This window comes from Morone saxatilis, unplaced genomic scaffold (genome assembly GCF_004916995.1).
Source record: "Morone saxatilis isolate NCDOM2014 unplaced genomic scaffold, NCSU_SB_2.0 Contig12, whole genome shotgun sequence".
In the NCBI taxonomy this organism is placed as follows: Eukaryota; Metazoa; Chordata; class Actinopteri; family Moronidae; genus Morone; species Morone saxatilis.
Genome location: NW_023339674.1, coordinates 13,915,563 through 13,933,052, shown reverse-complemented (window position 1 = coordinate 13,933,052; position 17,490 = coordinate 13,915,563). Strand labels below are relative to the sequence as shown.

Here is a 17,490-nt window from a genome sequence, read left to right as displayed (position 1 = left end):
TAAATTGTAGTAATCAGAACTTTCAAATATGTAGACAACAACTAATTTGGTTTTCTTTTAACACAAACCACTAATTTAATTTCTGTGCTGCTGTATCCTCTCTATGAACCCACCATCTGTACAATACTGCACACAGTAGGTGACAGGGTCACTAGACTGGACTGGTCTCCAAACCAGTAGGACTCCACCTCCCTCTAACTGGAGCACTTCAGCCTTGTTGGGTCGGACTGACACATCTGGAAATGATGGAGCAGAAAAAACAACCAGGCTTTTAGCAAAATGATGAAAGGATTTCAGACCATTTCAGACATAATCCACAGAATATAGTTTATTCACTACCTTTTGTCTTCTTGAATGCGGGTATTTTAAAAGAAGGCAAGAGTTTGGATGTTCTCTTTTTTGGACTCTCAAGACCAGTGCTACACTCTCTTTCAGGTGGGATGGGAGCTGATCCTTTTACTATTGGTCCTGTTATAAAAGAAAAACAACACAAAAAAGATTTGATTTTATAACATTACTGTCAAATGTAAAGGGTAGATGTACAATATAACATAACTGAGACTAGGGATGGTTCAGGTAAACTAAATTAAAGAAATAATTCGCTTGGATAACGTTTTTTTCTATAGCTTTTCTCCTTAATATTGTTGCTGATTGACATAATTTTCTGTTTAATGATAAAATAAAATTGGCCTAATTTGCAATAGCTCACCTCCTTTACTGACATCCTCCTTACTAGAAGACCTGGAAAACAGTTTGGTCAAGCTGGAGGCTGAAGCTCTCATTTTCTTCCTCAGAGACATGGTGGGCGTATCTGGCTTCATGATTTCTCCTAGCGTGGGTCCTAACTCTGCGTTCTCCAGCTGGGAGTACGAATGGCCAGTCCAGGACTGCCTGCGGAAGATCTTCAGCAGTCCCAGCTTGGGTGACTTTCCCGTAGGTGGCCGGGCTTCGAGGGCTGGAGCAGATGCATGCCTCTGTAGGCCATAGCCCTCCTTCTTGTCCCTGGCCCTGGGTGGCCTCTCTGGAGCCTGAAGAGAAGAGAGGCTGGGACTGGGGCTCGCTGTTAATGGAGTCCCAGGCTGACCTCTGCCAGATAAGTTGAGGTTGGAGCGGGTACGGTTACGTGGCGGTGCCTGGGGAAACGAGCTTCTGGGTTTCACTTCGTGGAAAGAACATGGGGATGGTGAAATCAGAGGTTCCCCCTGATCATCATACCCTTCACTCTCTCCTGATCTTCTTCTGAGATGACCCCGAGTCAGCTCCTCACAGGAGCCGAGTCTACTTGAAGAGTCTGAGCCACCATGCCCCAAAATAGACGATTCGGCCAGAGAACCCTGGGAGCCAGCCAATGTGTTGCCGTGTGTCTGCTCCCGATCCAGCCCCATTCTGTCTCCAGCAAGGAGGCTTGAGGGAACAGATGATCCACCCAGCATGCAGGCCCCTTGTATTGGAGCGACAGAGCCTCTTCTCCTTGTGGGTCGCCGAGGGGTCGGGATGGCCAGTGAGTTTCTCCCCGTCACTTCATCATCTGTGAAATCTTCCTTCAGACTTTGAGAGCCTTCTTCTTCACCTGACTTTGTGCGTTTGGGTGAGCTGGGAGATCGACGAGAATACTCATCAAGAGACCTGCTCCTCCTGTGAGGGGGTACATTGGTGTGGGCGAGGCCAACACCACTGTCGAAGGAACAGGACTTCTGCATGGTAGGCTGGACAGATCCCCGTCTCTGGCCACGATTGTTCTCTGTCTCATCCTCCACATATTCAATAAGAGGCTCGTTGAGACGTCCTGAAAAGCTTCTCCGGAGTGGTTTACGGCCTCTCTCCTGCTTTTTGGCCTGGAATTTGTCCCGTAATGTCATGTGTCTGGCAGACATGGGTGACAGCTGATGGGAGGTGCTGTAGAAAGTGCTCCGAATGACGCTACCTCGAGGGATACGACCTCCATCACTTCCCGAACCCTCATCCCCATCAGATAGGTAGAGAGATGGACTACTGTCCTTGCTGAACCTACGCTCCCTCTGAGGTGTCTGTTGGCACGACATATCTGATGATGCGACTGACTGCCTGCTTAGACTCCGCTCTAGCACACTCCTCCTTCCTAGCATCTCCCCATCCTCTTCCTCCCCTAATGTCACTTCCTCTTCCTCCTCTGCATCTAGGTGGAGTTTGGCAAAAGGCTCGGGGATCTGTGCTCTCTCCATTAAAGGATCGTAGTCCTCCTCGGTTTCTTCCTCCTCTTCAGTCTGACTGCAGTGCTGGAAAAAGTCCCAAGAGTCAGCTTCATCATACTCAGATGAGGAGCCACTGCTCATAGAGGTGCTGCTGTGTTCCCGGGGCTCGCGGGGTACTGTCACTGCAGTGTCTCTGAGAGGAGCGTCCAGCAGCTCAGGTAGGGGCCTCAACGTGAGAACTGACCCAATACAAGTCAAAGAACGCTGGAGGATAGATGAGAAAGATACTGGTGAAGAGATGTGTTTTATTTTAAGGGAATTATATAATGTACAGTGAATTCAACTCACGTAATCATTTAACTTAAATTAAATTACAAGTACTGCCTTTGGCCCCCAGAGGTTGTGTGTTCAATGAATAGCACAGGACAAGAGAGGTAACTCACCTGCCATTTCCTTTTTGAGATGAAGGCTTTCAAACTCCTTGTGTTTATTTCATCTGTGTCTTCTCCTGCATGTGCATCCTGAACACAGATACAAAGATGTGTGTTTAGATTTGTGTCTAAGTTATAGTTTTTGAATACAGTAAAGCTTGATTAAAACACCTAATGTGCCTCATACCTGAAGCCATTCGTGGCTTAAGCACTCAAACGCAGATGGTCGTTTCCTAGGTAGAGGAAAGGAAAGGATTGGGAGTGGTCAGCTATGTTGCACCTGTACTGACAATATTTTTTTTATTTAGATTGAATACAAATTACTGTAATGTGAAAGGAGTGCCACCACAGCCACAGATAATTATCAGCCTGGTAAATGTAGTTTTATGCATTTTTACATTTTATTTTGCATTATTGGGTTTTATTTATTTATTATGGGTTACTTGTGGAATTAGAAATGACAATGTCACTCTTTTGTCACTGGACTGGATTGATTGGCAGTGTGAGCAATAAGAAAACAGGTTCCCTACTCTGGATCTGGCTGAAGGAGCATGTGGAGAAAGTTCTGGGCCTCCGGGCTCCTGTACGTGACATCAGGGGCATCCCAGTTCAGGGTGCCCTCCCCCACCCTAAGCAGAGTAGCACGGTCCGTTTCACCCGCAAAAGGGCATCGGCACACCAGACTATCAAGATAAGTATAAAGTGTGATGTAAATAGTCGACAGAAACTCAGGACTTATATGCTTTTGGATATACTGTATTGGAGATTTGAGAATATCACCAAAATTGCAGTGATACATACCATATGTAGGCTATAACACCTACAGACCTGACAGAGAAAAAGGGAAATATTATTGTAATGTTATTTTAGTCTGTACACAGTTTGGTATACATTTTTGCTTCTATTTAAATATCTGTGTAATACTTGTATTAAAAATGGTCTAAAACATCTGGAAATTCATCAGGGAGAACTCCTTAACTCCTACTTAAACTCACCAAATATCAGTGGCCACAGTTACTGGCTCTAGGTGAACAATTTCAGGGGCAACAAACTCTGGGGTACCAATCATACTGTATTGGTGTCTGGAGGCGTCTATTTCTTGGCAGAAGCCAAAGTCACAGATCTTGATCTCATCTCGGGGTGGATACACCATTAGGATATTATCAGGCTAAAGGGAGTGTAAATAACAATGAAGTTAAGAACTGCACAAAAAATAATGGCGCTGTCAATAATGCAATGTTAACTGGACCAGAAGACTTACTTTAATGTCCAGATGTAAAATGTTCATGCTGTGAATGTGACCAACTCCTTCAAGGATTTGCTGGATGTATGACTGAACCTGAAATAAAATTAAGAATATTAATCAAGAGCCATAAATACTTATATGTATGCAAAATATATTTTTGTAGGGAATAAGCTCGTACCTCTCTCTCTGTGACTGATCCTTTCAGTAATAAATGGTCCAGAAGTCCATGAGCACAGCACCTAGAAATAGTGTTAAAGAACTCTTAACTGAATACCAACAGACTGCCACCTTGAGGAAAAAGGAGTGAACATTTTACAGGGGTTGGCAGGATACATTTCTGTGATCAGCACCAGAGTGCGTCTGGTGCAAAAGAAGTCCAGCAGACAGGCCACTCTGGGGTGAGCCAGACGGGATAGCAAGTCCCTCTCCTGGAAGGCCCTGGTCCGAGTGCTGCTCCGCAAAGGCAGAAACTTGGCAGCAAACACTTCACCTGTCCTTCTGTGGACTACACGCTTCACAACCCCAAAGGTTCCCCTAAAACGCAGAGAAATAATGTTGATGACATCGAATCTTAACAGGGCTCATGGGCAGGTTGGACTACATAAATATAAAGTACAGGTTCACCTTCCAATTTCTTCATGGACATCATAGACAGAGAATAACTTCCTTCTCTTCCCCAGTTCCACCTCTCTCTCCTGCCGCTCCAGTGGACCTGCAGAGAAAACAAAACCTGTGAATAAAACAGGTCAACCACTTGGACCAGGATTTTGTGACATGTTTTACACCTAAGCTTCGTTGACCATTAGCCTTTGGTATAGGTTTGCAGTTAGATCTGATAAATTAAACAATATCTATATAACTAAAGTAAGGATGCATGGCAGCACTGCTGTTTTCTCACCTTCATCCACTGTCAGCTGAGCCTGACACGAAGCATGGCCAGAGTCATTGTAGGCGAAGCAGATGTATATGCCACTGTCCTCACCCTCAGGGCACACTATGGTTGCTGAGCAGCGGGCACCATGCTGTATCATCTCCACATTCTCACTGGCTGCAAGCAGCTCTCCATCCTCCAATCACAGAGCAAAGAGTAACGTTTTAAAAGGTCAATTCTAGTCAACATTTTGTCTTGTGTTTAACAGTAAACCTGTTTTGTGCTTTATTCATTATCAGAGGAGGCAGTTTGACTGTAAACTATTCAGTATTCTACATAAAAAAACACAAAATAGAGAGAGAAAAAAAGATTTAATATCAACAGACACATTTTTTTTTAAATCAGTGCCATTTATGGTATCCATTTTGGTAGGTTTCCCTGGTTATATATATAATATAAAACAGTATATACAAAAGTAAACTATATGGTATATCAAAATCAACCCTTCAGCAGGGAACCACTGCTCTACAATGTTCTTACCTTGTACCACTGTATCTTAGGAGTAGGTCTTCCTGTGATAATGGCAGTAAATGTAGCTGGTTGGCCAGGCTCGACACACAGGTCCTCAGCAGGTACCTGGATGGAGGGAGGAGCTGAAGAGGAGATCAGATCAGTCACTAATCCCACAAACTTTGGCAGAAGTCAAACTCTTATGCTTAAAATACAAGACTACCATCTGTAATTTCCTGCATTGACTCTGAGATGTAGATCTCTTCCTCTTCGTCCTCTAGGTAACGCAGAGGCTGCTGTACTGCCTGACCCATGGATGTGGAGGCAGGAACAGCCTCTTCAGTACTGCACTCAGCTCTGGAGGCAAAGATAAGATAAAAGGAAAAGCTGATTATCAAATACTACTGATCAGTTCAGGGTAATTATCTATTCACAAAACTATTTAATGGATGCTAAGATTTACATTATAACTCTTTTACCATCAACTTCTAATCTCACAATTGTTAAAGTATTAAATCGAGACTTTAACCAAACACAGATTAAATTTACTTGAAAAGCTTGATGCCTATTCTCCAAATTAAGGTCATGGAGGTTAATATAGAAATATAGTTGGTGGTGCAAAACTTACTGTTCCGGATGTCCGGGAGGGAAGAGCATCTTTGCAATAGAAGTGGGGCTGAAATCAGTCTGCAACCATTTCTTCACAAAGGCAGTGGACCAACCCTCTGAGTCTGCATCTATAAAACCCAAAATGCCACTGAGCAGGAATTTATGGTTTAGACACTTGAAATAAATTATGTATTTTTCATATATTTTAAGGAATTATTGTTGTTGCCTTGACTGCACCGCTAGTATACTGAATTATTGGAAAATGAAAAGTGAAAAAGTACATTACCTTACATACCAGGAGCAGTAATAATGCATTCCTTACCTCAGTACTTGAGCGTTTAACCCCACTAACCCAACACATCAACAAGACATGGGTGCATGCCCACTCCTGCTTGGAGGTAAAGGGGACACCTGCCCAGCACATGACCATCTTGTGTTCGTAGGAGTGAAGAGTTAGCTGGGCATGCGTTGGCAGGAGGAGAAAGGGGAATGTCAAGTGGTTATTTGTTATCATGACAATGATGACTTACATGGAACGGTCCATGTGAGGAACTTCCTGCTTTAGGACTAGTATAGGGAAGATGGAAAAAACATGTAGGTTATGGACAATGGAAGGGCAAATATGGTGAACCGGTGGCAAAACTCCAGAAAACAAATACACCAGTGAGTGAGACAGCTATAGTCCATATAAAGAATATTATATGTCGAACTTACTGTACGTTTTCATAAACATCTAATCATTTCATTGAATGTAGCTGAATTATTCTACTCTACTATACTTCTTTTATTACTGACATTGCTGACTCTATGTAATTCTAACAGTGGCAAATAAATAAATACAAGCACAGCTGGAAAATCCCTTCATAATATAGAACAGTAATAGGGGTACTTGATATCTTTGTATTTAAATTAGTGCTGGTAGTTTATGGCACCTCAAGGTCTTGCTGACTTTTGGGTCCTAATGTCACTCGTAGTGGAGGAAAATAATCTAGTCTCTTCCAACTCATGCCCTCTGTGGAAAGTGGAAACATGATGAAAAACACAAAAACATTCCATACAATAAATGTATCAATGTCTTTTCATGGGTGAAGATGCTGGGAAGTGCAGTATGGTGTCTATGTTGAATGGTAGCCACTAGATCCTGCTGGGTCATGGCAATAAAAGGTTGTTAGAAATAGTTATTGGTAGGTCTGAGGGTTCTCTCACATGACTTAACAACTCTCAAAGTGTGAACTTCACACAGAAGTGACAGTGTGGCTCAACACTAGTTAGACAAAACAGATGAAGTGACCGGTGAAACATGTTCAAGACCAAAGTGCAAAAGTTACAATCAGTACATGGATTAGGTGAGAGATGGTTATGTTTAAGAATTGGTTTAATGTGGTTAAGTTCATTATAGCGGTAGGGTTATAACAGAGATATACATCGTGCACTTAGGAAGTATGTATTAGTCATCACATGCTGCCTTTTAAGTTAAACAACCTTGACAATCACTTAACTCAAATGGCAATTTCAGAAATAGAAAACTGAGAAAAGGAAAAAAAACACGCAGAGTAGGTGTGCTTTTAGCTAATGCATACCACCATGTAATACAGTTAATAGTTGTGAATCCACATTTACTGCACTTTGCTAATGGAAATCTGTTTGGCATTCATGCACAGGCAGCAGCCCATACCATAATCCCTAGGGATCTAGTGGCAACTGGTATGGTAGTCGGAACTATTTATGATATGAGTGTGTGTGAAATGGGAAAAAGGAAAATGTGAGTAAAATCTCAAAATGACCATCACCTGGATAGAATGAATGAATGGTAGTGGTTGAAAGTGGAAATTGTTGCAGTTTGATGTGAAGAGATGTCATATGATGTGATGCAAAAACGGTGACAGGATCAAAGGTGAGGTGAACTTAAAGTAAACTGGACAATGGCATGTGCTTCATCCCTTCTCAAACACAGCTGAACTAGTGAAATTGTCCACATGAAAACCCTATTGAGGGTTTCCATTGTGTGTGAAGGATATTTACCTTCGGCAGGTCTGGCCATCCTACCTTTAGGAGGTAAGTCCTGTGGTTGGTCGTTCTCGATCTCAATCGGGGGTACATAAGCGGGGCACAGCCCTGCCTTGCACTTGACACAGCCAAACTCATTCCAGAGCTAAACAAAACAAAACATTTGACGTAATGTATCTTAAAGAAAGATAATACTAACTTGTCTTGTTACATGGTAGACTTTATGGATATGGCTTTTATACCTCACACTCATACTGTCCGATATCTGCCTCGGTTGCACTGATGACCGTCAGACACAAGATCCCACTCCGAGCATCATTCAGAATGGAGTACTTTTGCTGGTCAGTTAACTCTCTGCCATCTTTTAACCACCTGCCAAACCCAAAGATGGATGTGTTTGACAACACACAATGACCAAAAAATCATCCAGCAACTATTGTGGTCACATTTGCTCTGTGCTGACAGACCTGATTCGTGGTAAAGGAGTAGTCAGTGTGGAGCAGGTAAACTGTATATCTTCTCCTTCTATCAGACAAGCACTCTCTAACCGACACACAAATCTGGGTGGAGCTGGAGAGAAAAAGAAATACATTAAAGTGTCATCTGTGCCCCTATAAGTAGGCATAGACCAATAGTGGTAGATGTAGTAATAGTAGATCTAATAGAAGTAGCTGTCACAATCGTAAATGTAATAGCAGCTGTAACAGTAGTAGCAATGGTAGTAGTAACTGTAGTTGGGGTATTGATCATTGTATTAGTAGGTCGAAATTAGAAACCACAGTAGCAGTAGTAGTAGTTGTATTAAAAACAATAATATTAAGTGTAATCATAGTGGTACTACTAGTGATAAACGTTTAGTAATAGTACTTGCACAAGCAGTAGAACTAGCTCTGGTAATAGTAGTTTTAAAGTTGGAACTGCTAGAAGTAGTTTTGGCACAATAACTCATACTGAACAACAGTAGTAGTAGTTTGTGGGTTTATAATTTAATTGTAACCATAGTACTAATATGATGAACACATGTACAGTCGTAGTATAGATGTCCTGTGTCCCTCTGTGACAGTACATGTAATCACCTACAAACACAGACATGGCTCTGGACTGAGACAACACTCAAGTGGTTTAGATGCATCCACAGACTCACCCTGCACCGCAACCTTAGCCAGAGTGCCAGCACTGCCCATGGAGCTGTTAGCATAGCAGGCATACTGTCCAGAGTCCTCCGCAGTGAGACTATCCAGAATGAGACTGCAGGTGCCTGAACGGTCTGCTGTGATGATGTGACGGGGGTCATCCTCTAAAGGAAGGCCATCTAAGAGGTGGACAACAGATTTGTAACCACTGTATCCAAAAAGTGGATAATACCTGCTTCTTACAGATACTGTAACACTATGGTACATTTATACAGTATATACATAATTTAATTAGTTATTTCTGACCTTTGAGCCAGCTGATCACTGGTTTTGGCAATCCTGTGACTTTACAGGTCAGTTTGATTGTCTGTCCTATCTTTGTTGTGCAGTCAGACAGCAGTGACTCAAACACTGGTGGGCCTGTTGATAGACACAAACACAGACAGTGTTGTGATTCATTGTCAAAATCTAATTCCCTTCCCAAAGAAACACTTACTGTTAGTTGGCAGGCTGGACTTTTGCTGTAGCTCCTTCAGGTCCTTCAGCCATGAGAGTTTACCCAGGGAGGAGCGGCCCTGCAGTGTGTACCTCCGCAATGAACCCCTGTGCTCGTGCCACAACCCCCAAGACTTTTCATCTCCACCCACAGTCTCCTTTATTTCCACATCATTCAGCTGGGTAGGTTGCACAGGTGAGGAATGGGAAAGACAAGTGAGTGGGAAGATGAAGTCAGGAGTCAATTGTCATCACATGTGGCCAAATGTGGCGGTGGCCGTAACAGTGGCATTAAACAGCTAAGTTTTCATGTGGCTTCACCTACTGTTGGGAGGAAGAATAAGTAAGCAAGCAGAACAGATCTTACCTTCATTTTGTTCTTGAATGTGTAGGTGTCACTGTTCATACTGGTGTCTCTTTTTAGTTTACACAGTACAATGCATTCCTTGAAGAGAAAGACTTGTCTCTGATGCCCTCTAGAGGACGTCTTACTTTCTGGAGTTTCCTCCCACACCGTGAAGACTCCCTGAAGTGAGGACCATACAGTAAGATGACCATATGTGACTTGATGCGTTTCTATCTGAGTGAATGTTACGGAGATATACTATTTAGGCAGTATTATGGAACAGAGTTAATCGTCTTGCACACTTTCCTGGTAAAACCGAGTAATTTCAGAGCAAATGTAGAGCAAAAAACCCCCAAAACACTTAAGTCTGTCAACTTCTGCTCACAGCATTATTAGTAGTTGTGACAAAAACTGAAACGAGCCAGTCATCTGTAGTTACCTGTCGCACAGGCTCGCCCAGTGCAGTTAGAGGAGCTGGGTAGTTCTCAATAAGGGACACCTGGTGCATGTTGTCAGACCTCCATGGTAGACAGGACACCATGGAGAAGGCATCCTCCAAGAGACAGCAGCTCTGGCCACTTTTGGCTTTGTTCTTGATTAGCTCCTGCCAAAAGCATATTTATTTACATCCCAGGCATTCAGCTGACACACTTTCAAACAACAACAACAGTAGGACAAGCTTAAATCCTTTTGTTAAAATAATACAAGTTGAATTTATATATACTATAAATATATAATATAAAATATATATAATTGCCACTATCAAACTGACATTAATGTTTAAGATTTCAGACACATAAAATAAACCGTATGCTGACCTTCAGTAAAGCCTGGTAGGTTTGAATCCTCTCCACTGGTCGCTGGAGGAAGGTAAGGACATCCATGACAGGAGCCTCAGGCTTACCAGATTCTGTTAACTCCTGAAGTGTAATGAGCAACATATTAAAGAAATAAAAAACATTAGATCAGTGTAATAATGTTGATATTAGGCATTATTCATTTTAGTGTTCATGTTTAAATTTGTGGATACCTTGAAATACTGTTGGATAGTCTTGTCGTTAAGGCAGGCCTCTGCTTGTGCTTGTCCAACCATGTAGTGAAGATACTTCTCAAAGTCCTCATTGTGCTTGATCAGATGCATGGCCACATCGTCGTCTGTGGCACACTCTCTCAGACCGGGAAGGAGGGACCTGAGAAGACATATTTTATTATTTATTTGCATATTCAGTATCATATCATACATGAGTACAGTTTATTTCTTGTGGATGTTATTACCTCTCATGTAAAAACACAATGTCCTTGATATTCCTAAAAATTATCTCTTTTTGGTTGAGGATGTTAATGGGGACGTGGCGGCTGGAGTCCAGATAATTTAGTTGGTGAGAGGTGAACATCTTCATCTCCTTTACAAACTCCTCTTCTCCATCAATCAGGCCTTGGATCAGTTGGCTGAAGATTAAGATAATTGAATGCAGACTGGAAGGATTTTCCATCATCACATAAGTGCAAGAAATAACCAAATAGTAGAAATAATAATAAAGATATGTACAATTTTACAAAAAACATTAATTACACAAATGGATGTGTCCAATAAGAATATATATAAATCCAAATAATAGTGCACATCCCTCCCTGTTTGTTGAATCTGTCAGTATATAATAGAGAATGACCGACCTCAGAGCTCTCCTGTACTCTTCTCCTGTGGACCCAATTCCATCAAGATCCTCTTGAGGCACTCTCAATTGTGGGAGGGTCTCCTGTTGGAAAGACCATTATGTATTTTAATAAAATCCTTTTCATTTCTCTTGTTATTGACAGTACAACATTGCAAACTAACAGTATATTATCATTGTTTCAGAACATGTTTGGATGTATACATTGTACCTTTCTCTTCTTCTCCAGGTAGGCTGGACACATCCATCCCTGTCGAGCAGGGTTGGTTTTGGTGGGTTTGGTCCTCACCAGCCATCTGTCAGGATGAACAGAATCCAGGACCTCTACAAACTGGCCTTCCTTCAGAATAAAACTGTCCCTATTTCCACTGATGGGACTGCAGTCAGCTCGGGCCACATACATTTCAAATGTCTGGGGTGAAAAAAGCAAACACATAGCTTATACACTCAAATGGGAAATATTACTTTTACAGATTGTATTTAAATTAAATCACATTTATTACATAAATATTTAAAGAGTCCACAAATTAAAAAAAGTACCTCTTGTCTATCTTCTTCTCCGTCTGATTCAGATCCAGAGACGGTACTAGTTAAGGGTGTGTGAGCACGGTGGTGTTTAGGAGATGGTGTCCTCAGTCTACCTTCATGAGCTCCTACAAATTAGAGGGGAAGATATATATGTTGTACTTGATATTAAAACCTAATAAGAACTAGTGGATATCAATTGAAAACAGCAGTGAAATAAAATCAACATTGCTGACCTTTGATTTTCAGTAGTTTTTTAGGAGGCTGTGGAGGAGCTTTCTGTTCCTTATCATCTTTTACAGGAACTTGCTCCGCTGCTTTTGTCCCTTCCCTGTAACAGTATTCATAAATATTTTGGGTATTTTTATGAGCTTAATATAAAATATTAGCAATAAAAATGTAATCTTCTCCCTGCCCTCTCACCTTGGTACAGCTGGACCCGTCTCAACAGGTTCCATCATATCCGGAGCTGTGTCATAATCAGAGGGACTCGACACTGTTGAAAGCATAAAGTCATAGGTATTGTACTGTGATAATAGGGCCAAGAAAATCCCATTTTTAGTGATTACAGTTACATGTTACTCACTTGAGCTGGCAGCAATGAGTGAAGATCCTCTCCTCTCTTTCAGTCTCATCTGAGCGTCCTGCTGCTCCGTCATGTTGTAGGCCTCCCACAAAGAGACACTCACACTTTCTACATAGTTTGCAGCATGTGTAGCTGTAGTGGGTATCTGGGTTTGAGCCTCAGGAAGATTCTGAGCCTGTGTTTTGGCCTGGGCCTCAGGCTTTGGCTGGGCGAGTTGCAAAGGAGTTATGGCTGCAAGGGGTGGGTGTACAGGCTTCTGGACTATCGGAGTGGGCTTCTGAGGCTGTACTACGGTAATGTTTCCATTGTAGGAGGTCACACCAAACTTATTCACCACCTCACATGTATAGATTGCACTGTCATTGGTAGTCAGGTTTTTGATTACCAGTGTACATACGCCACTCTCTGTAGTCTGAATACGGAATCGATGGTCATTAGTGATTTGTTGGCCATTTTTTAGCCAGTGCACTGTGCTGGGTTTTCCCTCTACAGTGCACACTAGACTGACTGTACCATGAAGATCTGCATTCTGGTTCTTAAACACCTCTTTAAAGACAGGCCGCATGTCTTTGCGGGTTTTGTAGCCTTTGAAGGCAGCTTGGATCTTGACTGCAGCTTCTTGCAGTTGTGGTTCATCCTCAATGTTGATGTCAATCTCTGGTGTAGCATCCTTTGGTTGTTGGGCCCTCTGGGGTACAGTAACTGGAGGAAGGGTAAAGGTTTGGTCAACAGAAGAACCAGCGGACTGGACATTCCTGTGGGTCGCTGGTATCTCAGTCAAAGCCTCTGAGAAAGTTTCATCTTCAGAAATGTAGAGCAGAGGAATGTCTTCTGTCATCTTTATTTGCTGTTCTTCCTCCCTTCTCCTTGGCTCAACCGCCAGTTTCATTTCCTGGTCCACTTCAGGTTCTTTCCTCATGGGTTTCACTGGTTGTTTGATTGGCTGTTTGACGTCCGCGCCCTTCTCTGCAGTTTTCACCGGTTGCTTAATTTTCTCATCTATCTCAGAGTCTGTTGTTACTGATTGTTTCCTCGCAGATCTTGGTTTCACTTCAACCTCTTTTTTCAAAGGCCCAATTGACTGTTTAATTGGCTGAGCATCTGATGTTTTCACCACAACCCTTGTCGTTTGTTGATCGTCCTGATCTGTCTCTGTGTCCCTTGAATATTGCTTTTCCATTGCCCCCTTTGCTTTGCTTTTTATCCTCATAGGTGGTTTTGGAGGGGTGAATTCAGCCTCTTTTTCTAAAGTTTTTTCATTTTTTTCTAGTGACTGTTTGTCCTCTGTAGACACTTTCTGTTTCAAATTGTCTCTCTGTTTACGGTCATCTTCAGAATCATTTACAGAAGGCTTTATTGATTGGATACTGATATCCTCAGTTTCCTTTGGAACATATTTAAGTGGTTCCTTGCCCCCTGTTACCTTTCCTTTATATCTTACTGGTGGTTTAAAAGGTTCCTCTTCTATTTTGTCTACTTCACCCACCTTTACCGTAGACTTCACTTGTTCCTTTATTGTTTCTTTCCCCATTAACTTCTCTAGTGGTTTCACAGGCTGTTTTTCATCCACACCGTTTTTCCACAGCTCTGTTCCTGAAAAGGTTTCCTTCCTCTCAACTTCACTGCTTTTCTGTGATGGCTTTCCTAGTTGTTTTGACCCCTGTTCAACTTCATGTGCCTTTTTGAGACATATTAGTGGCTGTTTCTTTTGTTCAAGCACAGTGTCTCCCAGAATTCTGTCTGAGTGACTCTCTAACTCCCTTCCTTGAAGTCTTGTCTCCATGAAAACTTCTCTCTCTGTTTCCAAAGGCATTGGTGGCTCTTCCGCCTCTCTATCGACCCCATAGTCCTTCTCCAAAGGTCTCATTGTCTTGTCAACTTTCTTGTACAACTCAGTGTCTTTCTCCTTGTGCCCCTCCAGTTGAGTTACATTCTGTGCAACATCTTTCTCCATAGACCTTGCAGGTTGGATGCCCTTTTGGTCTTCATTATTCTCCCTCAGCAAAGACTGTTTTAGGTCAAACATTGGCTCCACATCTTTTTCTAAACTTGCAATAGATGCTTTCCTATTAGCTCTCTTTTTGGGCTCTGGAGGAACAGGCTTCTCATTCTCTGGAGTAGGAGTTGGCTTGGAAACAGTGCCCTTTGCTCGAGGCAGTATTGTAGGAGGCTCTATCTTTGGAGTTGGTTGTAGTGCTAGACAAGAGATTGAAGAAAAATATAACTGATTTATGGGGGGTGGAGGTTGAACAGAAAAGAACACGAGTAAACTCATCTTATTCATGTAACTTTGGCAATTAGGTATCAAGATGCACATACCTTTCACTGACACAGCTGCAGTAGTCTCTGCGCTTCCTGCTTGACATGTGTAAATGCCACTGTCCTCAGGTTTGATCTCTTTGATGTAGAGCCGGAGGAGGCAGCCATCCTGCTTGATCTCATACTTGCTGTTAGCTCTTAGTGGCAGCTTGTTCTTCTTCCACTGTACGGACACTCCAGACTTAGACACTTCACAGCACAGGGAGGCTGTAGCTCCCTCTTCAGCTTCTATACTTTGTAATTCTTTGTTGAAAAATGGAGCAAGCTCTAGGTAGGCGGGATAGAGTGGACCAAAATATTAATTGAGAAAGAGCCAGACAAGACACCAAATATGATTTTTAAATAGATTTTGTTTTCATGGTTTGATTTGGATTATATATTAAATGTGCTTGATAGAAGGAGTTTGCAACAGTTAACACTATCACATTTGAGTCTGAAAATTACGGTATACCTCCCTGTCATTGAGAACTTGAGAGGCAATACAGTAAAATGTTCCACAACACCCAGGTGTACACACCTTTCACTGTCACAGTTGCAGTGGTCTCTGCACTTCCTGCTTGACATGTGTAGCTGCCACTGTCTTCAGGTTTGAGCTCTTTGATGTCCAGCTGGAGGAGGCAGCCATCTTGTTTCATTTCGTACTTCCTGTTAGCTCTCAGTGGCAGCTTGTTCTTCTTCCATTGTATGGACACTCCAGGCTTAGATAACTCACAGTACAGGGAGGCTGAACCTCCCTCCTCAGCCTTCACACTTTCCAAGCATTTCTTGAAGAATGGTGAGAGCTCTGGGAAATGGGTGCAGATTGGAAAAACATAATCACACATTTTCAATGTAACTGGAAAATGTATAAAACCTAACTGGAAAAGGACAAAATTGTATTTTAAAGAAAAACAGTATCAAGACTTTTCTTATGATCTAGGTTGGTTTGCAATATGAGCAACATAATATGTACAAGAAGTTTTAGATAATCATAGGAAAGTACTTTAATTTTGATTATGTCATTTTTTTTTGTACATTTTTAAAACAGGATTTTTCATTTCTATGAAAATTTCCACATATACACACCTTTCACTGTCACAGTTGCAGTGGTCTCTGCCATTCCTGCTTGACATGTGTAGTTTCCACTGTCCTCAGGTTTGAGATCCTTGATGTGGAGCTGGAGGAGGCAGTCATCTTGTTTCATCTCAAACTTCCTGTTAGCTCTCAGTGGCAGCTTGTTCTTGTTCCATTGTACAGACACTCCAGGTTTAGACAGCTCACAGCAAAGGGAGGCTGTACCTCCCTCCTCAGCCTTCACACTTTGTAAGTCTTTCTTGAAGAATGGAGGAAGCTCTGTGGAAACCAAGGGGGGAAATGTCTTTAGCATGTGTTTTTCATTGTAGAAATGCTGCTTGAGAGATTACCAAACGTGGACCAAACTGGGTTTTGTCAAGACTACCTACGTGTACATACATGGTTGATTGGTGGGAACTGCTATTTTAGAAATTACAATGAGTCCCAGAAAGTTCAGACAGTCACAAAAAAACAATATCAACATTACATTACTTGTCTGTGGCTTGAGAGTATGTTGATATAGTAAAATATTCAAATGCACACACCTTTTACAGACACAGTTGCAGTGGTCTCTGCACTTCCTGCTTGACATGTGTAGCTGCCACTGTCCTCAAGTTTGAGCTCTTTGATGTGAAGCCGGTGGAGGCAGCCATCCTGCTTGATCTCATACTTGCTGTTTGCTCTCAGTGGCAGTTTGTTCTTCTTCCATTGCACTGACACTCCAGACTTAGACAGCTCACAGCACAGAGAGACTGTTGCTCCTTCCTCAAAATCAGCACTTCGCAAGTCTTCCTTGAAGAATGGTGGGAGCTCTGGGAAAATAAGGTAAGGCATTGTTAGAAAAACATGGGAAAAGGTTTGAAACCTGACTGGAAGGGGACTAAATTGTCTTTGATGATAAATACAGTATGAAAACTCTGTAACTTATTTATAGATGGGTGGGAGTGTAATATTAGCAGCTCAGAACATACCAGAAAGTTTAGGCAATCTTCAGTGCTTAAAATGTTGGCATGTGATTGAATGCATGCATTGCTAACACTGAATTTCTTATTGCCAATGCACATACCTTCCACTGACACAGCTGCAGTGGTCTCTGCAGTTCCTGTTTGACATGTGTAGCTGCCACTGTCCTCAGGTTTGAGATCCTTGATGTGGAGCTGAAGGAGGCAGCCATCCTGCTTCATCTCATACTTCCTATTAGCTTTCAATGGCAGCTTGTCCTTCTTCCATTGTACAGACACTCCAGGTTTAGACAGCTCACAGTACAGGGAGGCTGTAGCTCCCTCCTGAGCCTTCACACTTTGTAATTCTTCGTTGAAGAATTGTGCAAGCTCTGCAACAATGAGTATGGATGGGAAAAGAAACATCATTAAACATTGTAGGATTCAAAGAATGCTTGAGACACAATATGGACATTATCAAGCCTTTCAACCAACTTACAATGTAGATGGTGAAAATGCAACAACAGAAACTTAACACATTCAAGAAAGTACAGAGAATTTTGCCAAATGCACA

The 17,490-nt window shown here is 42.1% G+C and overlaps 1 protein-coding gene across 1 annotated transcript in view; it reads right to left on the bottom strand.

Moving 5' to 3' along the window:
- obscna (obscurin, cytoskeletal calmodulin and titin-interacting RhoGEF a) overlaps positions 1–17,490 on the bottom strand; it is a 39,795-nt gene that overhangs the window by 4,317 nt on the left and 17,988 nt on the right. Inside the window, exons 36-73 of the mRNA XM_035653639.1 lie at positions 17,042–17,308; positions 16,521–16,787; positions 15,988–16,254; positions 15,440–15,706; positions 14,923–15,189; positions 12,604–14,799; positions 12,441–12,513; positions 12,254–12,348; positions 12,033–12,145; positions 11,704–11,904; positions 11,494–11,576; positions 11,095–11,268; positions 10,850–11,009; positions 10,638–10,739; positions 10,259–10,423; positions 9,841–9,999; positions 9,475–9,652; positions 9,285–9,398; positions 8,990–9,157; positions 8,313–8,415; positions 8,088–8,217; positions 7,730–7,990; positions 5,858–6,048; positions 5,453–5,586; positions 5,260–5,372; positions 4,747–4,915; positions 4,473–4,560; positions 4,182–4,382; positions 4,027–4,087; positions 3,864–3,941; positions 3,598–3,770; positions 3,404–3,430; positions 3,133–3,285; positions 2,790–2,835; positions 2,615–2,692; positions 710–2,435; positions 340–468; positions 114–236 (exon numbers count right to left, since the gene is read on the bottom strand). Of these exons, the coding sequence (XP_035509532.1) occupies positions 114–236; positions 340–468; positions 710–2,435; positions 2,615–2,692; positions 2,790–2,835; positions 3,133–3,285; positions 3,404–3,430; positions 3,598–3,770; positions 3,864–3,941; positions 4,027–4,087; positions 4,182–4,382; positions 4,473–4,560; positions 4,747–4,915; positions 5,260–5,372; positions 5,453–5,586; positions 5,858–6,048; positions 7,730–7,990; positions 8,088–8,217; positions 8,313–8,415; positions 8,990–9,157; positions 9,285–9,398; positions 9,475–9,652; positions 9,841–9,999; positions 10,259–10,423; positions 10,638–10,739; positions 10,850–11,009; positions 11,095–11,268; positions 11,494–11,576; positions 11,704–11,904; positions 12,033–12,145; positions 12,254–12,348; positions 12,441–12,513; positions 12,604–14,799; positions 14,923–15,189; positions 15,440–15,706; positions 15,988–16,254; positions 16,521–16,787; positions 17,042–17,308 (9,300 nt within the window). The remainder of the gene's footprint in view (positions 1–113; positions 237–339; positions 469–709; positions 2,436–2,614; positions 2,693–2,789; positions 2,836–3,132; positions 3,286–3,403; positions 3,431–3,597; positions 3,771–3,863; positions 3,942–4,026; positions 4,088–4,181; positions 4,383–4,472; positions 4,561–4,746; positions 4,916–5,259; positions 5,373–5,452; positions 5,587–5,857; positions 6,049–7,729; positions 7,991–8,087; positions 8,218–8,312; positions 8,416–8,989; positions 9,158–9,284; positions 9,399–9,474; positions 9,653–9,840; positions 10,000–10,258; positions 10,424–10,637; positions 10,740–10,849; positions 11,010–11,094; positions 11,269–11,493; positions 11,577–11,703; positions 11,905–12,032; positions 12,146–12,253; positions 12,349–12,440; positions 12,514–12,603; positions 14,800–14,922; positions 15,190–15,439; positions 15,707–15,987; positions 16,255–16,520; positions 16,788–17,041; positions 17,309–17,490) is intronic.